The sequence below is a fragment of the Leucopleurus acutus genome (assembly GCF_964270905.1).
Source record: "Leucopleurus acutus genome assembly, chromosome: 12".
Taxonomy (NCBI): Eukaryota; Metazoa; Chordata; class Mammalia; order Artiodactyla; family Delphinidae; genus Leucopleurus; species Leucopleurus acutus.
Genome location: NC_139154.1, coordinates 15,314,517 through 15,339,528, shown reverse-complemented (window position 1 = coordinate 15,339,528; position 25,012 = coordinate 15,314,517). Strand labels below are relative to the sequence as shown.

At 43.7% G+C, this 25,012-nt stretch overlaps 1 protein-coding gene across 1 annotated transcript in view; it reads left to right on the top strand.

Annotated features, from left to right (window-relative positions):
- MERTK (MER proto-oncogene, tyrosine kinase) overlaps positions 1-25,012 on the top strand; it is a gene marked incomplete at its 5' end in the record, with an annotated part of 110,165 nt that overhangs the window by 32,240 nt on the left and 52,913 nt on the right. Inside the window, 5 exons of the mRNA XM_082852133.1 lie at positions 743-843; positions 3,933-4,106; positions 14,685-14,771; positions 18,091-18,206; positions 23,778-23,961. Of these exons, the coding sequence (XP_082708259.1) occupies positions 743-843; positions 3,933-4,106; positions 14,685-14,771; positions 18,091-18,206; positions 23,778-23,961 (662 nt within the window). The remainder of the gene's footprint in view (positions 1-742; positions 844-3,932; positions 4,107-14,684; positions 14,772-18,090; positions 18,207-23,777; positions 23,962-25,012) is intronic.

Here is a 25,012-nt window from a genome sequence, read left to right as displayed (position 1 = left end):
TTGGGATGTGGAAAAGTTGCCCCTGGCCCCTGAAAACCATGTCGCCCCTAGTTATTTGTGACCATCCAAAACAACTCCACAAATTTGCAAAATGCCTGGAGGGGTGGTACTCTGATATAGAGAACCCTGGTACAGAGCCTACCATGGAAATCCAGACAAGTGACAATATATGTGTTAGACCGGATTCTTCAGAGAAACAGAACCGGTAGAGGACGGACACACACACACACACACACACACACACACACACACACACAAAGAGAGCGAGAGAAATTTATTTTAAGGATTGGCTAATGTAATTGTGGGTGCTGCCAACTCTGAAATCTGTGGGGTGTCAGTGGGAGGCCCAGGGAAGAGTTGATGTTGCAGCCTTGAGGCCCAAATGCAGTTTGGAGGCAGGATTTCCTGTTCCTCGGAAGACCTCAGTCTATGCTCATAAGGCATTTAACTGACTACACGAGGCCCACCCAAGCGATGGAGGGTCATCTGCTTTGCTTTGAGTCGACTGGTCGGAATATTCATCACACCTGAAAAACACCTTCACAGAAAAATATCTTTACATCTAGAGTAACGTTTGACCAGGGATCTGGGTACTGTGACCTAGCCGTGTTGAGACACACGTGACACACATTAGCCATGTTAATCATCACCGCGAAGGACAAAGAAGTTGAGGAATGTTCCATTCCTATAGTAGGAACTCTAAAGGTCGTCACGATAAATATCTTTGTGTTTCTCCCGGAAGCATAACCAGTGTGCAGCGTTCAGACAATGGGTCGTATATCTGTAAGATGAAAATAAACAACGACGAGATCGTGTCTGACCCCATCTACGTCGAGGTGCAAGGTGAGTCCAGAGGCCACAGGGTGTCCAGTTGCCACAGGGCGGTTTGTTGTAGAGCCTGCATTAATCGCTTCGTGTATAATGCTCCAGAGTTTGGCATGCCCATTTGTTTGTTTGTTTTTTAATTGTTTTTATTGAGGTATAGTTGATTTACAATGTTGTGTTAGTTTCAGGTATACGGCAAAGTGATTCAGTTTATTATATGTGTGTGTGTATATATATATATGTATAGATATACATATATATATATTCTTTTTCAGATTCTTTTCCCATATAGGCTATTACAAAATATTGAGGCTAGTTCCCCGAGCTATACAGTAGGTCCTTGTTGTTTATCTATTTTATATATAGTAGCATATATATGTTACTCTCAAATTCCTAATTTATCCCATTTGTAGCTCTGTATGCAAACCTTGCAAATCCATAAGCACTGAAATTTTACAAGGCCATCTGCTTTGTAGACTTTAGGTAGTTATGAAATTCACTTAATTCTTAGAGATTTAGCTCTATCCTACGCGCTATGGCTGAGCTAAAAAGAGATTGTGGACCCCTTGTCCTAAGGTTATTTACAATTTAAAACAACTGAAGTCTTTTTATGTTAAGAAACAAAATGCAACCTATTATCCAGTTCTCAGTGCTGGCACCAGATGCCACTCACCTGGTCAAGTGCCAATTTGTTTATTATTCAGTATCTTTTACTGTCTTGCTTATGCAGACGGGGAAATCGGGGAGAGTGAGCCGTTTTCTTGATTGGGCCTGCAGCTCGGCCTGGGATTCCTTTTTAGGCCCTAGGATTTGTCAGGCGCGTGATTCAGTGCAGTTCGATGCCATGACATGAGATGGGCTTGGTGGGGGAGCTGGAGCAACAGGCAAGGAGAAGGCAGTCTCTGCCCTCAAGGAAGTTGGACTCTCGTGGGGAACGTGAGCTGATGCACAGGTGAGCCAGGCCAGGGGGGCCCGGGTCCTGCATCTCGGGGTTTGCACGTCTGGTTCGGCAATGGCGGGGCCTGTCAAGGGACGCTTTGAGGAGGAAGCATCTTCATTATCACCCCAAGTGGCCGCTCCCCACTGTCCTAGGGGCTGCCCTCCAGGGTCTCTGCATCCCTGCTCGCTGAGGTGCAGAGCCTTCAGAACAACTTTTCTGCTTTCTCCCGACCCTCCTCATCAAAGGCTTTAGAGCAGGTGATTAGCTTTTCAAGGAACTTCAACGAGAAGCATCTCCCACAAAAAGGCTGCTGTGCTACCCTTTCTTTTGCAGACGTGAACTTGCTACCCTCTAATGCTGCAGGAGGCCTGGGGGCCCCTCAGAGGAGTCTCTTTTGGAGCTTTGCTCTGAGCCCATCCCAGGCTGCACAGCCAGTGCCACAGGGATCTGTCTGCATCAGCCAGAGGGGAGGGTTGCTACATTTGCTGCTAATCTGGGAAAACTATTCAGAGGACATTTCACTTGTAAAATCCCAGAAAAAATGCCCAGGGCAGGAATGAGTTAGGTGCAAATGGAGTTTTGCAAAACTTTGAAACATGAAAAAAGAATCCCATTTTACCACTCCCACATCAGTCCTGCTGGGACCAGATCTGTGAGCTCCCAGTCCCAAAAGAACACAGCTTAAACGTCTGAGGCCAGTTAGCTTGATCTGTCAAATTTTTGTCACATGCCCCAAATAAGTACCAACTGGTTTTCTCTGAGCTATTCTTAACGTCCCTTCGCTATGACCCCGGTTCTGGGATCATAGTGGGAGATCTTGGGGTTGTAACTGTGTAACTCTGTCTATACTCTTTTCATGAGAATGTGCTTGGAGAAGTGCTCAGCCCTGTACGAGTGTAGATTTTAAAATTTATTATCCCTCACCTGAAAGTCTCACACAAAATAGGTTGTCCTCAAAAACAGGCAGACCACATCGTTCAGAATGGCCATCATCCAAAAAAGTCTACAAATAATAAACACTGGAGAGGGTGTGGAGAAAAGGGAACCCTCGTATACTGTTGGTGGGAATGTAAATTGATGCAGCCAACATGGAGGTTCCTTAAAAACTAAAAATAGAGTTACCATATGATCCAGCAATCTCACTCCTGGGCATATATCTGGAAAAGACAAAAACTTTAATTTGAAAAGATACATGCAGCCCAATGTTCACAGCAGTACTATTTACAATTGCCAAGACATGGAAGGAACCTAAGCGTCCATCAACAGATGAATGGATAAAGAAGATGTGGTGTATATACTGGAATATTACTCAGCCATAAAAAGGATGAAATATTGCCATTTGTAGCCACGTGGATGGACCTAGAGATTATCATACAAGTAAAGTAAGTCAGACCGAGAAGGACAAATAGCATATGATACCCCTTATATGTGGAATCTAAAAAAATGGTACAAAGGAACTTATTTACAAAACAGAAATAGACTCACAGACATAGAAAACAAACTTGTGGTTACCAAAGGGGAAAGAAGGGAAGGGATAAACTAGGAGTTAGGGATTAGCCTGTACACACTACTATATATAAAATAGATAAACAACAAGGACCTCCTGTATAGCACAATATAGTTGATATTGAACTATATTCAATATGTTGTAATAACCTATAATAGAAAAGAATCTGAAAAAGAATACATTTTTACATATGTATAACTGAATTACTCTGCCTACACCTGAAACGAATAACAACATTGTAAATCAAGTATGCTTAAATTTAAAAAAGAAAAAAAAAATTGGGTAGACTCTTATGTGGCTTCGTTTTCACTTTGTGTTTATTGGTAAGGAATCCTGAAAACCTGCCAGCCTTTCCCAGGAGTTTGAGCAACACCTAATTTCAGAACTGCCAGGCCTCCCTTCTGAAAAAAACCAGTTCTGAATCACCATTACTCCTTTGGGAAAGTGTCCTAGAAGACAGGCTAGAGCTAGGCTGGCAGGAATTAGCCCCTTTGTTCTTTCCTACCCAACTTCAGGGAGGTGAAAACTGGCCATTTCAGACCTGGGTGGTGGACAGAGAAGGCTCCCGCTGCCAAGCTCCCGTGTGGTTTCCATTCCCCTGGGGGCTGTGCCTCGGCCTGTGGATCTAATAGCTTCTTTCACTCACCTCTTCCTTTGCAGGTCTTCCTCACTTTACGAGGCAGCCTGAGAGCATGAATGTCACCAGAAACACAGCTTTCAACCTCACCTGTCAGGCCGTGGGCCCACCTGAGCCCGTCAACATTTTCTGGGTTCAGAACAGCAGCCGTGTCAATGAACTTCCAGAAAAATCCCCCTCCGTTCTGACTGTCCCTGGTGAGTCTGAGTTGTGGGATTTCCATACTGTTTGCCCTGGAATGGTGGAAGGGGAGCAGAAGTTTGATGAGCGCCGTGTGCACAGCAGCAGGGAGTCGAGGCGGATGAAACCGCAGGTGAGGCAGCTGAGGATAGGGGCCAGGTGGAGGGGGAGGCAGGTGGGAATCTCGGGGGTCAGAGGTTACAGGGCAGGACTGGGACGTGGGGATACGGCCACCGCGGGTGTCTGTGGTTAAGTTGGCGAAGTGGCCAGAGTCCTTGAGCCTGGGCAGCGGGAGCCCTGCTCACGTCTTCCGTGGCAGCTGTGGCCCTGCTGGCTGGCAGGGCTTGCATTTCAGGAACCACTGATGGGACGACCTCAGCGAGGTTTGGCGGCAAGGAAGGTGCGTTGGCCACGGGGTTGGCTGCGGGAGGACTGAGTCACTGTGAGGCCGTGGCCGCCCTGATGGTCAGCGGTCATCTGATTTCCCTCTGAATGGGCGTGCCCTGGCTTCCTTGCCGTGCTCCTCCGACAGCGCTCTCGGGGTCCGCGCCACTGATGTTTCTGTGCCGCTGAATCCAGTGGGCTCCCCTTTGGCTCCTGTCACTGCATCTTCCAGCAACATCTGGCAAGGTTACCAGCCCCGATCCTTCCTTTTTTTCACACACTCAGCAAACGTTCTGAGGGATGCGCACGCCAGAGGTGACCTTCAGGAAGCCCTGTCTTCCTGGCTTCCTTCCTGCCTCCCGACTCGTCCTCTTCCCTTGACAGGAGTTCTGAATGTGGGAGGCTGCCCTAGGGCTCAGTCCTGGACCCACCTCTGAGAGTTCCTTTGGGCCCCTGGCTTCGCGACCATCTGTGTGATGACAACCTTGAACTTCGTGTCTCCAGCTCAGACCTCCCCCCTGAGCTTCAAGCTCCTTGCTTGGCATTTCCACTTACTGGATATGGAAGCGTCTTAAAATGAAACTCTTGATTTCCCCCCAAGACTTGCTCTGCCCCAGAGTTCCCCATCTTAGTAAATGATATCACCATTTGCCCATCTTTCCTTCCTTCTCCTTTTCCACACTGAATGCATCAGCAGGTTGTCAGTTCTGATCCAACAGTACATCTCAAATCTGTCTTTTCTCTGTCACTGCTGCAGTGCCCTGGTCCACGTCACTGCCAGCTCTTGCCAACAGCACTGCAGTAACTTCCTAACTGGTCTCTTTGCTTCTAGCCTTGTCCCCACTCTCGTCCTCCATGGCAGTTCGTGTCCCCCGCCTGCTGGAACCCTTCAGGGGCTTCCCATTATCTTTGACTGGCACTCAGAGTCCGTCCTGCCCCCGCTCATAGGACCTGCGCGCTCTGGTTCCCGCTCAACTCTCCAGCCCAAACCCATCCCACTCTTTCCCTGCTTATTACACACCAGTCACACTGATTGTCTTTCATTTTCTCAGAAACGTCACCTTTCTCCCTGCCTCAGGACCTTTGCACTTTCTTTCCGTCTGCTTGCCGTGTTGTTCCATCTGCCCTTCATCCCGTGACACATCTCAGACATCACTTTTGCACAGAAGTCTTTCCTGGTCATTCTTTTAGTTCCTCCCCACTCCTTTACTGACTCCCAGGCATGTATTCTTGTGGACTTCCTTCACTGCGCTGGTCACAGTCTGTAATTTCCCTGTTTATTTGTTTAGTTGCTTGTCTGTCTTCTTAGAGAATGTATACTCAGTAAGAACAGGGACTTTGTCTCTCCCAAGGTGGGGCCTGACTCATGGTAATACTCACTGAATATTTATGCTGAGTGGACCAGCAAGTGAATGCCAACCTGAGGTATTGTTTCTGAATCACTTTTCTTACTCCTGAGTCCACAAGCAATGTTATGTCTCTGCCTTCATCTGAGTTTTCTTTGAGTTTCTCCAAGGAATTGATCGTCAAGTAACTTATTTGTTCAAAATTAATTTTAAAAAAATACATTCCTCCCTCTCTAGGATGATCGCTTAAGTCCCATAAAGGAGGATTTATGGGGCATACAATGAAATATGTAGGTTAAATTGACATACAGTTAAATGCATAGCAATTAAGCGCACCACTCAGTGAGTCATGATAAATGTAGACACTCACGTAACCACCACTTCAATCAAGGTAGAGAACAGGGCTTCCCTGGTGGCGCAGTGGTTGAGAGTCCGCCTGCCGATGCAGGGGACACGGGTTCGTGCCCCGGTCCGGGAGGATCCCACATGCCGCGGAGCGGCTGAGCCTGCGCGTCCGGAGCCTGTGCTCCGCAACGGGAGAGGCCACAACAGTGAGAGGCCCGGGTACCGCCAAAAAAATAAAATAAAATCTGAATGTTTGCAGGTAGGCACCCTGCTATCTTGGAATTAACCCTGAAGTAAACTTTTCCCATCCCTTCTACCAAGAGGAAGCTGAGTAGGGAAGTGGTTTAAAGAGCCCTGATTGTTGAGACATGTTTGAACAGGAAGGTCATACGCTTTCCCCTCTTGATACCGGTTTTGTTTTGTTTTTTCCTCTGTGATGTAAGCGCTGTCTTCAAGAACCATGAGCAAAGAAGTACTTTGTCTAAAGGGCATTATTCTGAGTCAACAAAGCCAATCTCAAAGGTTACATGTAAAATATACTTGGCGGCTGTCCTTGGAAGGCTCTTCGAAGGGATCTCTGTTTGAAATGTTTTCCAGCTGTGATTTCCTTTCTGAACAGTCTGAGCCTAAGTCAATTTGTGGCACCTTTCTGCTCTCCAGATTTTTGTCAGAAGGCAAATTACCCGTATATGGCTCTCCACAATCATATAGATGGTTTTGCTGGTTCGGGCTGAGACTTTTACTGAATTGTAAATAAATGATCCCATTGGTACAGGGGGAAGAAAAAAAAAAAGGTTATATGCTATGTAATTCCATTTAGACAACATTATCTTTTTTTTTGAATTTTATTTTATTTTTTTATCCAGCAGGTTCTTATTAGTTATCTATTTTATATTTATTAGTGTATATGTGACAATCCCAATCTCCCAATTCATCCCACCACCACTTTCCCCCCTTGGTGTCCATACGTAAATGACAACTTATAGTGATGGTGTACACATCAGCTCCTGCCAGATGTTAGGTTGGGGGAAGGATGTTCGTAAAAAGGGTGGCACAGGGAAGCTTCTTTTTGGTGGTGGAACAGTTCTCCATCTGTACACAAATCTGTACCTGTAATAAAATTTCATAGAAATCCCACACACACACACACACAAAATAAAACAACCAAAAGCTGGTGACATCTGAATAAGGTGTATTTTAGTTAATAGTATTGTACCAGGGACTTCCTTGGCGGTGCAGTGGTTAAGACTCTGCACTTCCACTACAGGTGGGGCGGGTTCGATCCCTGGTGGAGGAACTAAGATCCCGCAGGCCGCGAGGTGCGGCCAAAAAAAAAAAAGTATTTATCATACCAAAGTCACCTTCCTAGTTTTGATGGCTGTACTATGATCATGTAAGATCTTACCTTTTAGGGGAACCTGGGTGAAGGGTGCTAGGAACTCTTTACTCTTTCTGCAGTTTCTTATGAATTGAAAACTATTTCAAAGCAAAGTTTTTTTTCCCCCAAGGAAGTACTTTGTCATTGGCAAAATAAAGTCCCCAAATAAAGAGCAGAACTGCAGAAAGCTTTTGCTGCATGGTGTTCAGTGGTGGGATGCGTTACAGGTTAGTGGTTAAGATCCCGAGCTCTGATACAGACTAATGCCAGGTCACCACTGTGTCCCTAGGCAACTTACTCACCTTCTTCGTATAAGATAGGGGTAATAACCGTGTCTACTTCATAAAACATGTATGAGGATTCAGTGAAATAATGGATGTAAAGGCCTTGGTACAGAAGCAGCCTACAGGAATGACTGAAATGTTACCTGTTACAAATTTTCATATGCAACAGTTACTAACTCATTGTCAATTTTGAGCTACCTTTCTACCAAGAGTGGGGGACTTAGGCTCATCTTTCTGGTTTTTACTTTTTAAAAACTACTCATTTTATATTTAAATCCACATTTAGGAAAGAGCTAAGCTAGTTTTGGTTTTAGTTAATTGGCTATAATTCGTAATGTTCATTGTCACAACAACAGTAACAATAATAATGAGAATTCATATAAATCAGTTCGTCATTCTCACAGTGCTTTTGGTAAAGATTTACTTTGAGCCTCTTTGCAACCTGTGCTATAGTTAGGCATTTTTTAATTCCCATTTTGCAGATCAGGAAAAAATTTGGAGCAATTAAGGGACCTTATGGCCGAAGGGCCAGTCTTTGCGTGGCAGCTGGAACGATCCTTATAAAACACAGACTAGATCATATCAGTCTTCTGCTCAAAGCCCCAGGTTCCCCACCTCACTTGGAGGACAAAGGCCTGACCCACATGTTCCCTCTGGTTTGAACCTTCCGTCACCCTCCAGAATAAACTTGGCCCGTTCCCTCACCCTGAGTCTTTCCTGAGAGGCCATTGCTCAAGGAGCTCCCTCTGACCTGCATATTTAAAAATCACAGCCACTTCTCTCTACCCACCCTGACCCCCTGATCCCTATTTTTCCATCGTACTAATCACCTTCTAATAGAACATGCAGCTTACTTATTTATTAAGTTTATTATTTCTCACCCACTTTTCTCCATGAGAATGTGAGCTCTCTAAGGGTAAGGATCTTTGTTTCATGCACGGCTAGATCCCAAGTGCCTGTCGATGTTGAATGAGTGAATTCCGGGCAGATAGTGAATGCCAAGTTAATAAGTGTAAGTCCTTCGTTTATGCAGCGTATTCTTCTATCTCCTGCCTCTTTGGGTAGAAAGATGAACACTAGGGAAGAAAATTAAAGGGACAGGATTCCTTAACCTAGAACTCAAAGAACTGCCCTAACTGTGCTCTTAGAAGCTGATTCCTCCGCGATTCTGATGGTCCTTTCCTCCAAGGCACATCCTGTGGCTGAATGTTCCCTAAAATGTCTTTCAGACCTTGCGTCAGGGGCTGTCTTTTTTTAAACTAGCAGAGGACCAAGCAAGAGGGGCATGAACCATCATCATGGACTTAGGTGGGACATAATGGAGTAAGAGGGATGCCCACGAGAAGAGGACACAGTAACAGGAGATGTGGAGACGCTGGTGCTGGGGGTGCCCGGGAGCATGGGTGGTAGGGTGGAGACGGAGGGGTGTGTGGATGAATTTCTCCCTGGGAAGCCACAAGTGTTTGGGCTCTAAAACTTCAAGGTCTATTCCAGTCTGGTTATTGTTCATCCCGAGGGAGAACAGAAAAGTGACGGGGGGGGGGGGGGAGCTGTCTTTCTTAGTACATCTGGGTTGCTGTGTTCAACCCAGGCTTATAAATGAGTCTCCAGTTAGGAAGCTTGTGCCATTAAGCAAAAAAAAGAAAGGTCACTGAATACATTAAGCCAGGAAGCCTATATCTGGCCTTAAGTTTTGGCCCATCCAGTTCTGGAGAAAGTTAACCTGGGTTGGAAGCAGTTTCCACTTCTCTCTGCTGGCATCCTTTTGGCCTGTGGACATTCACCACCTCAGCCCCCAGACAGATCTGCTCTCCTAGATGGTTTGGCTACTTGTGGGCAGTTCTGAATCGGAGTGGGTGCCCTGTACCAGGGAATTAGCTGCAGATCGTCTTCCTGACTTTGTGTGTCCTCTGAAGAGAAACACGAAGAGGAAAAATGACTTCCCGCTTAACCTAAAATCATGTTCCCCGAGGAGCGGTTTCACTCTCAGTATTGATCAACCTTGCAGGACCGAAGAACTGTGGGCTTAACTCATCTTTGCGATCCGTAACTAGATGGTGGATCTCAAGGAAACAACTCCATCCTCTTGTTTTCTAGCAGGGCTCCTCTTGCCCTCACAGCCAGTTGGGAATGTCACTTGTAGTGTGTACTCAAGTGTTTCCCAAGAGTTTGGACAAGAGCGATTGAAATCAAATGACTGGTTTTAGCCTGCAGATGTCTGCTCAAATATGTACAAAATATAAGTTTTGATTGAGTGTCTTCTGACCGAGCCAAAGCTGATTTTTCTAAATATAAGCCAAGTTTTGTGAGTTCATGCAGCCTGGCAAAACGGGCCTCTCATTTGGGAGCTGATGACCTGGAAGCTAAGGTGAAAAGCCAGGTGTCACAGGCCTGCCTGGGAAAGTGACTGGCAGCAGGGGCCCCAGGTGACGGTTTAGAGGGGTCAGTGGATCCTCAGCCAGTATGTGTCCTCTTTCCGAAAGTCAGTGCCTGACAAAATGCCCGAAGTCCTGACTCTATGCCAGTTTTTCTTTTTCACCTTCTACTTCCCTGTCATCTCTTTCCTACTTTACAAAAGAAAAAAGACCTCTCTCTGCCTTACCTGGAGTCACAACAGGGCATCAGTTCTCCAATGCTTTGGTCTCCTCTTTACTGTCTTAAAAGTGATTGAAAACCTACAAGTTTTTGTTTATGTGAGATACATCTATTGCCATTTACTGAATTAGAAATTAAAACACAATAATACACAAGCACGTTTCATTAGCTCATAGAGCTATGACATCATCACACATCATACACCTTATGGAAAATTCCATCATACATTCCCAAGAGCATGAGAGTGAAGAGGGCAAATAACATATTGCTATTCTCACAAAAATAGTTTTCAACTTGAGGCCCCCCCAAAGTATCTCTGGGATGCCCGGGAGCCTCTAGACCACACTCTGAGAACAGCTGCTCTAGTGCATTGGCTCAAGGTTAACAAAATTCCAGACTACCACATAGAAAATTCCAAATTTTGTCCAGCAAAGGAGTTGTGCTTCCCATAAAATTTTGCTTTGTATGTTTAAAAATTACATGTATATTGTTTTGATCCGTTGTGCCCTAAATAATACTTGTAAAGGTCATCAATCTAGAAGAACGTTTGTTTTCCAATTTCAATACGTAAGTGTAATTTTATCACCGAGAAGTATCATAGGGTGATTATCAGTGACTTTCAAACACACACATATATGCCATTAGGATAAAATTCTGCAGGGGAAGTAGAAAAGTCATGATTGAAAACTTCTGATTTCTGGGGAGAATTATTTCAGCAGGTGATGCTGGGTCTCCCATCCCAGTAATACGTATATTGCATGGGACTCTAAAGGGGTTTTACTTTAAATTAGCAGCATATCCAGGGTACCTGAAATTACATTTTTTGCAGCTGCTTAAATGATGAACAGTTTAAGATGCAAACCTCAAAATGTGTAAGAGGCTACATATATTTTTCAAAATTCTTTGGGAGGAATACAAGCAGAAGATCCAAAGACTCCTTGAGGCCGTGTATACAGATGTTCTTTTATAGATGTGGCTGGTGGGTTTGAAATAAATATTCCTCTTCAGTGAAATAAATATTTTCTAAACCATCACACAGTCTATTAGTTTCATCTCTCATTCGAGAGGAGGTGACCCAATGTGAAAGAGCTGGGTCCTACCTGGAATTGTAGTTTCTTAGCACTTGGATTTAGAGAATCTAATTAAGCAGTCTGATTTAGGATTTTCCTCCAGTCTGAGGGGAATCCTCATCTTGGAAAATTAAAATACCTGAAGTAGCTATCATCTTCTGATCTAAAATTATTTAGGAGAAGTCAAAGGTCACCACAGAATTCTAGGACAGAGAGTCTAGTCAAAAGAGCTCAGATGCTGGGGCAGACTTCCATGTGGATGGAAAAGAACAAACACCCACCAACACTGTTTTTTTTGTGCACAGCTAATCCCTCAGGAAAGGCACTGACTTGAAAGGGATCAGATTTGCATTTCTTCCTAGAACTTCTCCCAGGCCATGTGGCCCAGCCTCAGTGCAGCCTTCACTGTGTGGGCATCCAATGTGGACAGTCTTTCCTGGCTGGTTCCCGGCTGGGTTTCCCTCTGCAGCTTGTTTCAAATATTTAATGACTTCATTAGTGACGAGCTTTGGATTTTAAAATCATCCGATGGAAAATATCCTACACAAGTAGAGAGAAACAAACAAAAAAACATATAAGCCTTTCTGGCAAGAAGTGAGTGATGGTGTATTTTCAAGAATTTTATCTGTCTTTCTCCAGTTTATGATATAAGCTCTGGGCCAGGCACCTTGTGTGTCAGAGAGAAAGTTTCCAGATTCAACTAGATGGTAAATATATGGCTGTGCTTTTTAAAAATAATCTTTTAAAATTTTAGAATAGTTGTAGATTTATAGAAAAATGGTGTGCCATCTCGTACAGATTATTCCCATAAACCTCACGCCCACACTCCCCTGTTATGAACATCTTACATTAATTAGTGTGGTACATTTGTTACAATTCATAAACCAATACTGATAGCATCATTTTTGAACAACTATATTTAATGTGACACAGTATAGTGTACCGTAAAAAATTATTTCACTTCCTTATACCCATTGCATTACTTTTAGAACTTAGCATAATGAATCGGGAATGAAACGTTCCCTAACAGGTTTGTAGATTCAGCTTCTCCAGAGAGATTTTCACAGGTGTTTTTGAGACTTTGGGAGGTAGTGGACCTCAGGGTGTCCTTCTCAGCAGCCCTTCCAAGCATGCCTCTTTTTTACAATTTTTAAAAAATGTTTTGGCCGCACCAAACAACATGTGGGATCTTAGTTCCCCAACCAGGGATCGAACCCGCGCCCTCTGCTTTAGAAGCACAGAGTCTTAACCACTGGCCCACTAGGGAAGTCCCAAAGCAAACCTCTTTATCTCACTGAAATGTCCCTTCAGTAAATGTAAGCCTGAAACTGGCACATAACTGATTATTCTGTTATCTCTGGAAATTCCTGATACATCATTACTAACTAAAGTCCATAGTTTATTCAGATTTCCTCAGTTTTTACCTAATGTCCTTTTACTGTTCCAGGATTTAGTTGTTATGTCTCCCTAAGGCGCCTCGTGGTTGTGACAATTTCTCAAACTTCCCTTGTTTTTAATGACCTGGGCAGTTTTGAGGAGTACTGGTCAGGTTTTTTGTAGAATGTCCCACAGTTTGGACCTGTCTGATGTTTTTGGTCGTTTTTCTTATGATTAGATTTGGGTTATATGTTTTGGAGGAGGAAGACCGTAGAGGAGAAATGCCATTCTCATCATATCAAGGGTACATTCTGTCAACACGACTTACCATTGTTGGTCTTGACCTTGACCATCTGGCTGAGCTGGACGTTTGTCAGTTTCTCACTCAGAAGTTTTCCTTTCATTCCCCTTTCCATACTGTCCTCTTTGGAAGGAAGTCACTTTGTGCAGCCTTAAGGAGTCAGGAGTGATGCCCCTCTTTGGGGGCAGAGCGTCTGTATAAAAACCATTCGGCATTCCTCTGCATGGGGCATTTGTCTCTTCTCCCCCTTTTATTTAATCATTTGTTCATATCAATATAGACTCATGGATATTTGTTTTAAACTTTGGGTTACAATTTAATGCTACTTTATTTTCTTGCTCAAATTGTCCCAGCTTTGGCCATTGGGAGTTCTTTCAGCTGGATCCCGTGTCTCTTTGCCGTACCCCCATCCGTGTGTGTGTGTGTGTGTGTGTGTGTGTGGTGTGCTGTTTGTGTTATGTTTTGCTCCAGGCTTACGTGTGTTTTGCTCCAACCTGACATTCATCCATTTCTCCGAGGAGCTCTGGTTCCTTTCACTGGAGAACAGTATTATAAGAAACCAAGATCTGGATGGCCTCTCTTCCTTTCTCCTTAAAATTAATGGCAACTAATTTTTTTCATTTCCAAGATGTCTTCAGACCTCTGAAATGATAGAATTTTCTTCATTCAGCACCAGTGTCTTTTCTTCAAGTAATTAATAATGATGCCTTGTGTTTATATAATTCCTTATGAATACATTGATTTTTACTATTAAAAAGGGATTCATTACCACAGATCACCTGAAATTTTTAAAACTGTAACTTTTATCCTGCTGTTTCTGGTACCCTGACGTGTCCATACTGTGCTGTGGAGTGGACGTGGTGCTAAGCAGGAGAGTGTCTGGGTGAAGCCTCAGAAACTACTTGTCTTGGCTTGGGGGCCAGGGATTCCCATACCTCCTCGCAGAAATTTTAAAACTAAACGATACTGCTTTGTTACCTAATGTTTCATCCTCGGGGAAAAATAGAGGCTTTTAATGAATTACAGCTGCCTTTTAAAAAAAATTTTTTAACATCTTTATCGGAGTATAATTGCTTTACAATGGTGTGTTAGTTTCTGCTTTATAACAAAGTGAATCAGTTATACATACACATATATCCCCGTATCTCTTCCCTCTTGCATCTCTCTCCCACCCTCCCTATCCTACCCCTCTGGGTGGTCACAGAGCACCGAGTTGAGCTCCCTGTGCTATGCGGCTGCTTCCCACTAGCTATCAGTTTTACATTTGGTAGTGTGTATATGTCCATGCCACTCTCTCACAGCTGCCTTTTAAGCCCGTGGTTGCCTTGCTCCTGGTACCTAGGGTTTAATCCTGGGTTTGTTTTTCAAACACCAACACGTATTTTTAATTAACTTTGCATTTATGGCTTGAAGCAGTGAACCGAGAAGTAAAAGGGTGCTGAAACCCCCATAGGATTCTGATAAACAGAAGCCCGTCTCTCTGCAGCTGGCCTCACGGCTCTCCTTCCCCTCCAGGTCTGACTGAGCCCGCGATCTTCAGCTGTGAGGCCCACAATGGCAAAGGGCTGGCCGTGTCCAAGGGCGTGCAGGTCAACATCAAAGGTAAGCGGCAGGGTGGAGTGCCCCCTGCACGTTCCGGGGGCTAGGGGGTACAGTGTGATCTCTGCAGCCAGCCACCTGGGATTGAGTCCTGGCTTCCCTTTGTGACCTTGGACAAGTCACTTAACCTTTCTGCCTTCGGTGTTCCCCTGTGTCAAATGGGGATAATTACAGAACCTACCTCCTCCTGAGGGTTCAATGAGATAATGCAAATAAAAGTACTCATAGCAGGGCCTGACACTTGTCTTTGATCAACATTAGCTAGTTTAGTTCTGCTCAGATGGAGAAGAAAATTGTCTGAAATGCTGACCCTGGATCATCTTGGCTCCTATTTTCACTTTTTCCTTTTCTACCCTGAACTAGTCCCCATAACTCCTTGAAGAGCCCCCAGGGTGGGCGCAGCTTGGGGCACTGATCTGAGGATGGGCTCTGTCCTTCCTTGGGCATCTGGGGCTGAAGCAAGTCTCCACCAGCGGCTGTCCTGAGGAAGGAGAAGGTCAGAGTCACTCTTCTTCTGGGGGCACAGGGCTCCTGTCCCTCTCTCTCCTGACCTCCTCCACCCGCCTTGCTTCCTCTGAGGTGGGATATAACAGAATGAAAGGCGCATGTTTGAAACCTCCCCCAGGCTGGTGGAGACATTCCAGTCCAATTATCTGCCATTGGATTGGACAATCCAAACCAATCATCAGATTCCTCCTCCTTTTGTGGGATCAAAGGTATTTAAACCTGAAACTTGAAAGGAAAGGAAAACCTACTGTCTTTTTATCCCTTTCAACTCATCTCCCTTAACCTTTCTCATAGAAATTCAGGGAAATGGTATATTTTAGTATTTGTTCTTAATTTATTTTTAATTACTTTATTTTTATTGAAGTATAATTGATTCACAATGTTGTGTTAATTACTGCTGTATAGCAGTGATTCAGTTTTATATATATATATATATATATATATATATATTCTGTTTTTAATATTCGTTTCCATTGTGGTTTATCATAGGATATAGAATATAGTTCCCTGTGCTATGCAGTAGGACCTTGTTGTTTATCCGTTCTATATATAAAGGCTTACATCTGCTAACCCCAGCCTCCCATTCTATCCCTCCCCCACCCCCTCCCCCTTGGTGACCACCAGTCTGTTCTCTATGTTATTTGTTCTTAATTTAAATATTGAGAGGCAATATTGAGTTCATATTGCTTTTGGTCTTATCCTTGGGGAAATAATAGAGGGGAAAAAGCAGAATGTGTTTAATAATGAGTTAAAGGGTGGGTAGTGCACAGCAGAAGACTCAAAATTACAAAAGACATACTTTTTAAAGGTGCTGATGGTTTAGTTTCAGCAAATCAACTAGAAGAGGCTATGAGAGGGCATTTTCAAAAAGTTCATTGGAAGAAAAAAAATGAGCAAACTGAAAGTTACTAGGAGAGGAACGGAATAACTTCCTTCCTTCATTACGAATTCCATTATTACAATTTTCAAAAGAAATGTTGAGAATTTCGGGAATCCACGCGTGGGCATAAATTTGTAAAGACATTTTCATAAAATATCAACATCTTAAAGTTTAAAAATCCATAAAATGAGAAGCACTTCCTGAATTTTATGCTTCAGACAGAATCGCAACTAGGACTTTATTTTAATAAAGCCTATTTCCAAACCTTATGTTTGGGGCTTTCGTTGATTTAAGCATGTATATCAAAGCAACCAAAACTCCCTGCTCGTCTGTTATTAACTGAGGTATATACGTGGCCAAACTTTGATCTGGAAAGGCAGATACTCTGTTTAGGGAAGTGAGTCAAACGAAACACTGACTCTTTCCCATTCATCCTGTGTCTCCTGGTAAAACTGAAACTCCTGAATACCGTACCCAGTGAGCGCTTAACACGGTCCCAGCCTTCCTTCCCTCTCATCCCCTGCGCATCCTGTCCTCGCCTTTACCACCAGCGCACCTCCCCCAGACCTCGTACGTGCGTTACTGCATTTCATCCTCACCCCAGCCCGTGGAGCAGTGTGGTCACTCCCCGCCCTTAGTAGAAGCGGGAACTGAGTTTAGAGAGGGCATTGAGCTGTGCCGTGGGCCATGCAGCTGGCTAAGTGGTGACCACACTCCCCAGCCCCTGCTGGTACTCGCTGGTCTGCTTGCTGCCCCTGCAACCAGCTTCCAGCGTCCTGTTGAGGGACACTAGTGCTGGAGTCAGGCAGACCCGAGTTTAAGTCCCCATTCTGCTGCTTATGAGCTCTGTGCGCTTTGGCAAGTTTTCAACTTCTCTGGTCCTCAGTTTCCTCATCCGTCAATGGGGATCGTAAGACTGCTGCTCTGATAGGGTTCTTCCTATCAGACTAGTCATGTTTAATGAAGTCCATAGGTTCCTGGCACAGAGTAAGCACTCAAAAACATGAGTCATCATTTTGGATTATAAGTGCGGTTATTACCATTAATTAAGAGTTAAACGTATGGGAATTTTCTGGTGGTCCAGCGGTTAGAACTTCGCGCTTTCACTGCTGAGGGTGAGGGTTCCATCCCTGGTCCAGGAACGAAGATCCCGTGCGGCACAGCCAAAATAAATAAATAAAAATAATATTGATTCACAGATTTTAATATATATTTCCTTTTTTAAAAAGAGTTAAATATAGCACAAGAAACTAAAACCCTCAAACTTCAGATCCTTGTTGGATTCTAATTTAAATATCTATCCATGTCCCACCCGTGGCTGAGGTCATTGCACGTTCATTACGGTATGCCCTCCCCTCCCCGCAAGCAGATGCACTTGGGTCTTCTGCTTGAGCTGACTCTCCCCTATTCCTCGGCCTGGAAAGCTTCCTTCCTCCATCACACACGCGCATATGCACGCACGCATGCACACACATGCTTGTTCCCATGGTACCCCTCTTTTCTCAGCACAAGGCACTCATCCTCAATTAATGTGGGTCTCCCCAGCGCAGCCTTTAGCTCCACAAGGGCAGCGCCATGGCTCTTCACCCCCATTGAGAGCACCGGCGCCCAGTGACGCCCCTGCATACAGCAGCAGGAAATGGATGTCTCCCCATCCTTGTCCAGCTAAAACTTCTCACTTCATCAGGGGTCAGGAGAGCAGGTCTACATCCCACTTCTCTGGCCCTGGCCGAGCCATCCTATCACTGCAAGACTTTTCCGTAGGCTAATACCATTACCCTTAGGGGTACGATGACTCGTCTTTAAAACTTGTGTTTAATTTTCCCAGTCTCAAGAAACAGAAGTAGCCTTGGTATTATTAATGCATCTGTTTGGTAGCTGTGGCCTCCCGTGGTTTATAATTGTGTCTGTGGTGTGTCTTTGTTTTTTACATAGCAATTCCCTCCCCGCCAACTGAAGTCAGGGTCCGCAACAGTACCGCACACAGCATCCTGATCTCCTGGGTCCCCGGTTTTGACGGATACTCCCCGTTCAGTGACTGCAGCATTCAGGTGAACTTCCGTAATGAAAAGAAGTAGCTGTTTGGTGCTCAGTGGGTCTGCCTGATTTTTCTTCCTCCTGAGGATGGGTGCTGAGATCATTTCAACACCCCCGTTCAGAATCCCTTGACCTTCCCCCCGATCAGCGTCCACTGGGCATGCACCATTTTATGATGTTCTGCCCCTGCCCCTCCCCGCGCCCCTGTGATGCTGCCTCTTTCCTGTGCATGGTCCAGGGCCAACTGGAAGAGAAACATGTTTCCAAGATAGAATGTCATGAGACCAGGGAGAATTAATTTTTAAGATACAAAAACCCATCTGGCTTGTAACCAGGAGTCCGAGGAGCCAGGTCCTCTGCAGCCTGGCTTCTCCTGGGTTGGTGGCCGTGAAGGACAGAAGGGCAAGCACAAGGTGGATCATCTTCACTATGGAATGTTGCATCTCAGCCTGTGGCTTCCAGGGAAACCTGGGGATTACAGGCCTTACAGAGTCATCACCCACTTTTAACCACTACCTAAAATTGGTATAAAATAGAGCTGTAAGAAATATAGGTTAGCCATCCTAAAATGACACCTTGCCATGAGATAGGCTCTGCTCTGAGTGTTCATTTCATAAAAAAGGGAAGGGTAGGGCTTCCCTGGTGGCGCAGTGGTTGAGAGTCCGCCTGCTGATGCAGGGGACACGGGTTCGTGCCCCGATCCGGGAAGATCCCACATGCCGCGGAGCGGCTGGGCCCGTGAGCCACGGCCGCTGAGCCTGCGCGTCTGGAGCCTGTGCTCCGCAGCGGGAGAGGCCACGACGGTGAGAGGCCCGAGTACCGCAAAAAAAAAAAAAAAAGGGAAGGGTAGCAGTAACTACCTTTTACCGAGTGCCCACAATGGCCCAGGGACTTTGCAGACATTATCTTAACTTGGAACCCACACCAGCACTGCAGGGCCACAGTGCACACAGAGCCTGTGAGTGGCAAAACCGGAATTCAAGCCCAGGAAACTCTGATACCCAAAGCAATGCTCAGGACCACCTGCTCCTCCGTGTCTCAGGAAGACGTTGCAGGTGGGAACAGGTAGTTGAACACACATGGATTATCCGCTGAAAACATGAATGCGTTCTGCCTGTACTTGATCATACAGTAAGGTCAGGGATTATTCTTCGTTTTATAAATGTCTGGTCTTATTAGGTAAAAACATATTAACCTGACATGGGCCAGTCATGCCAACTCAGCTGAGAGAAGTGACTTTCATAGAATTTTATGTGTTGACAACTAGATGTTTTTAATATCAAGTGGAACTCATTTCTCTGCTCTTATTGCCTCCCACCCTTGTGTAACAGCTGTTTCTTCTCAGAAGAGTAAAAACATATCATCCCCAAAATAGCCTCCACCCTCACCCTGCTACCCACAGCCTTGCTTAATCTTGTCCATCGTTATTTGCAAACCTCCCAAGTACTGGTGTTAGGAATTCTCCTTGTGTCTACAAAGTCTCACCAGGGATATCCTTGTTTTTGAACAGCTTTTTTGAAATATATCTTACATACCATAATATTCACCCATTTGAAGTGTACAATTCAGTAGTTTTTAGTATAGTCAGAGTCCTGCAGTCATCACCATTACCTTATTGGGACTGTATTCATAAGAGATATTGGCCTGTAGTTTTCTTGTGTTAGCTTTTTCTGGTTTTGGTATCAGGGTGATACTGGCCTTATAGAAAGAGTTGGGAAGCGTTCCCACTTCTTCTGTTTCTTGGAAGAATTTGAGAAAGGTTGATGTGAAATTGTCTTCAATATTTAGTAGAAATCACCAGCAAAGCCATCTGTTCCTAGGCCTTTGTTTGTGGAAAGTTTTTTTGAGTAATACCAGCTCAATCTCTTTACTTGTTATAGATCTATTCAGATTTTCTATTTCCTCGTCAGTCAGTTTTGGTAATTTGTGTGTTTCTAGGAATTTGTGCGTTTCTTAGGTTATCTAATTTGTTGGTATACAGTTGTTCATAATCTTCCATTAGAAGCTTTTTTATCTTTGAAGTTAGAAGTAATGTCCCCTCTTTCATTCCTGATTTTAATAATTTGAGTTGTCTCTTATTTTTCTTGGTCAGTCTGACTAAAGGTTGGTCAGTTTTATTGATTTTTTTGAAGAACCAACTTTTGGTTTCATTAATTTTTTCTATTTTTTAAAATTCTGTTTCATTCATTTCTGCCCTAACCTTTATTTCCTTTCTTCTGTTTACTTTAGCTTAATTTTTTTCCCCTTTTTGTTTCTTATAGTGAAAGTTTAGGTAGTTGATTTGAAATTTCTCCTTTTTTAATATAGGCAGTTATACTATACATTTCCCTGTAAGCACTGCATTGGCTGTATACCATAAGATTTGGTATTTGGGGGTTTTTCCATTCAAAATCAAGTTTTTGATCACTTTTCTTATGATTTCTTCTTTGTTCTATTGGTTATTTAGGAGCGTGTCATTTAATTTTCACTTAGTTGGGAATTTCTTAAGTTTTCTTCCTTCGTTGGTTGTGTTTAGAGGATATACTTATTATGACTTCCATCTTTTTTTTTTTTTCTTTTGGCCACGCTGTGCGGCATGCAGAACTTCCCTGACCAGGGATTGAACCCATGCCCCCTGCAGTGGATGTGTGGAGTCTTAACCACTGGACCACCCTGGAAGTCCTCATCCTTTTAAATTTATTAAGGCTTGTTGTATGGCCTTGCATATGTTCTATCCTGGAGAATGTTCCATGTGCAGTTGAGGAGACGGTGTATTCAGCTGTGGTTGGGTGGAACGTTTATATGTCTCTTAGGTCTAGGTGGTTTATAGTCCTGTTCACTTATTCTGTTTCCTTGTTAAACTTCTGCCTCATGGTTTTATCTATTATTGAAAATAGGAAATCGAGGTCTCAACTATTATTTTTGAATTATGTATTTCTCCCTTCAGTTCTATCAGTTTTTTTGCTTCATATATTTCAGGACTCTGTTGTTTTGGGAACAACCAGGGCCTGTTTCCCTGTATATGGACATAACTGAACCTACATATGGACGCAAATAAAGCATGAACAAGCCCTTTTTTTAAGAAAAAATGAGGTATAGTTTTAGGTACACAACATAGTGATTCAAAATTTTTAGAGATTATGCTCCATTTATAGTTATTATAAAATATTGGCTATATTCCCCGTGTGGACCAGCCTTTTTAAAAATTGTTTCCAGGTACTGAACTGTTTGAAGAGTCCAAGAGGACATGAGACTCCTTCCCATAGGAGGGTGTTACCTTCAGGGAGACTGAGGAAGAGTACTGCCCCCACTTGGAGAAGAGTGTGTCTCAGGGTAGACGTGAGGTAGAGGGGAGGTAGAGTAGGGTGGTGGAGTGGTCTGAAAACACCAGGTCGCCCCTACAGGTGGAGGATGATCACACAAGCTTCACTTGCACTCTCCTTGCCTTGGCTTTGGGTGGCCAGGGCGTGAAAAATCATCCTGAGACTGCTAAATTGCAGCCCCTCTTGCCCACCTTGGATCCTATTGTGCAGGACATGGTTATCCTGTCTTTGCCCCACCAGCTAGCTCAGGCTTCCTTCACCCATTCTCCTTTCCATCTCTCCTAGGGTTACCGGATTTAGCAAATAAGAATCCAGTTACTTTACAAGTTAATTACACTGTTGATTTTGTGTCATACCTATACCCATAATTATTGGTGGTCTATCTGAACTTTAAATATAAACGGGTGTCCTTTATTTTCTCTGGCAGTCCTAGTGAGGTCGATCAAAACTGGCTCCACAAGTTATATACTTTCACATTCTGTTGATTAACAATGTATTCCCATTTCTGAAGGGACCAAGTATCATTTTGTAGCAGAGTCCCACCCAGTTTGTTACAATTTTAAACTCTGACTTGGTAACAAATGAATGTTTTGGACAAGATTCACATCCACCCACTAGCAGGACACACCCTCTCACTTCCCCTGGTCTTGGCATTAGTTCCTTTCTTCACCCATTTTTGGGCTATGGACTCCGTTTCTATTTTTAACTCTCCCACATATGTCTTGCCGTTTCATGCCCTCCTTTCCCCCAGAACCCACTGAGCACTGTCAGAGAAACCCGTCTTCTTCTAGGAACATGCCCTCCAAGAGTGTCCCTGTGCCTGGAAATGGTCCAGCGCGTTGTTCCGGAAATAGGGCAGGGGTGGGGAGCCAAGGTTTCCTCCACCTTAGTTCCAGCGCTTGGTCAGCAGGAAGTAGGTGCAGACTCTAAAGTGAAGAAACAAAGAGTGATTTCTGCCAACAGCCACCACCAAGATAAGCACACAGCTCCTGGTTTCTCCTCTGGTGGCTCCTCAGGCCAACTGGTACCCTCTTGTCACCCCGCAGAGTCTGCGGGTCTGAGTCAGAGGTGAGACTCGGTCCCAGCACCGCCCTCATGGTATCCACTAGGGGATTTGGAATTCCAAAATGTTGATCTGTGGCCCCTTGACCTAAATTGCAAACACACATATCCTGAAATAACAGCATTGTTTCCACACCCCATAATTGCAAGTCCATTATTATCAGAAATATATTTTGTGGGTTTAAGATTTTTTTCCCCAAATTGTTTTTGGTGGCTTCTTTTTTGTCCAATACTATTTTTGTCTTTCTGATTTTATATGTACAACATATTTTAGAAGTTGTGAAAAACATACAGTGAGAGAAAACTCTGCATGACCCCCGTTCCCAGATAAGAGGTTTCCTTAAAGGAAAAGCTGGAAGTTTAGCCTAAGACTGAATTTTGCTGGGAATCCCTCTCTCTTGCCTGTGCATACAGAAGACATGGAGAGGGGTGTGGAGAGACTGGTGGAGTTTATGGAGAGAAAGATGAGGTACAAGGACTCAGGGGAAAGAGCTGATGGGGTTTTAAAAGATTTGGAGAAAAGCTTGTTGGGTGAGGTGCAAATGACCCTTTCCTATATCTCCCCACCAAAAAAAATGCCATAAAATCTATACTATCTGTGTTTGCTTTTGGAGTTGAATCTATATGGGAGTGGGAATTGGGGGGTAAGAATAAAGGACATGCTAAAATTAGCCTCAAAGCAAGAGCAGAATTCCTCAGGAGACATAATGAAAAGAAATACAGATTTAAAAAAAAAAAAAAAAATTAAGTATCTCATCTTCTAAAGTAGGATTTGGGAAATATTTTCTCTAAAGGGTCAGACAGTAAATATTTCAGGTTTTGCCCCACATACGAAGTCCCTTGTCTTTACTGCATATTCTGTGAAACAGCTGAAAAAAATGATCAAGAAGCGAAGTGATTCTGAGGAAGAGCTACTTTTATTATAAGTTATAATGTAGAATAACTATAATGTTATGATGACGATTACGTGCTCTGTTACCTGCTGGAGTGAGAACACTTATTTTAGGCATTTTTCATCAGGTCTTCAATTGTTGCACCCAGTGAGTAGCATGAGTAATACACAGCGATCCTGGTGGGAAATTTAAGGTGTGGCCCGAAAGGAAGCAGGTACTTCCCCTCAGTGGAGAGGAAGGGCCATGTACACCGAATGCATGAATGTCCCGAGTCTGACATTCCTGCCCCCTTACTAACGCCTGGTCCACAATTTTACTCTTCATCTAGGTCGAGGAAGTTGAGCCACTGAGTCATGGCTCAGTCATGATTTTTAACACCTCTGCTTCACCACATCTGTATCAAATCGAGCAGCTGCAGGCTCTGGCGAATTACAGCATCGGTGTGTCCTGCATGAATGAAGTCGGCTGGTCCGCAGTGAGCCCTTGGATTCTGGCCAGCACGACCGAAAGAGGTAATTCCTGGGGTTCAGAATGCATATTGTGCCTGATGGCATGTGATGAAACAAATCCTTCCCAGTGGCCTGATTCAGAGTTTAACTTTTTCTTTGTGTGGCCTTCGTCTCTAGAGGATAATTTTATGGAGGTGACCAATGAAAATAAGAAAGATGTTTCCTTCTATAATTGAAAAGGGTTTAGTGACAAACTTTATACTTACTATGTATAGGGAATATTTTCTTTTACATAGGAGGATATTAATCGTCACATACTCCTTATAGCATGTATTATTTTAATTAAAATATAAATATATGAGAGTTATTACTCATAGCATCAAACTTAAGAAAACTAATAAATGTGAAAGTGGCTAATGTTCAATAAGCACCTACTACATGCCAGGGACCATCTTAGGTACTTTACATGCATTATTTCATTAGCTCCTCATAGCAATCATATGAAGTAGGTACTGTTGTCTCTACATTATTTTCTTATAGCAAATTTTATTTACATCTGTAAACTTTCATTTCTGTGTGCTGCTTTTGGTTTCCAAGCGTTTGTATTTTTTCTATGAATATTGGAGTGAATATTGTAGTTATGTTAGATTTGAATGGTCCAGTTTCCATTATTTTCCCATTTAGAGCCCTGGATTACTCAGAACCTCTTTCCTGCCCTTAACTCCAGCCTTACATAATCAGTGCTCCAATTTTAATACAGACGGTGGGACAGGTCTAGGTCATAAATTGTTAGGGCTTAACCCTTGCACAAATGAAACTAGTGCCAAGATTGTAAAATATCTTAAATGAGGAAGAAAAACCTCTGAGAACAATTTTTATATGGTGTTTCCTTTTCATTCAGTTTAAAAAACTTTCTGGTTTCTGTTTTGATTTCTTCCTTAACCCATTAGTTATTTAGGTGTCTAACGTGGTTTCCAAATACTTGTATTAGTGATTTCTAATTTCATTCTGTTGGGGCCAAAGAACATAATTCATAGCACTTGAATCCTTTGAAATGTATCAAGACTCAATTTTACAGCCCAGAACATGGTCTATCTTGATAAACGCTCCATGC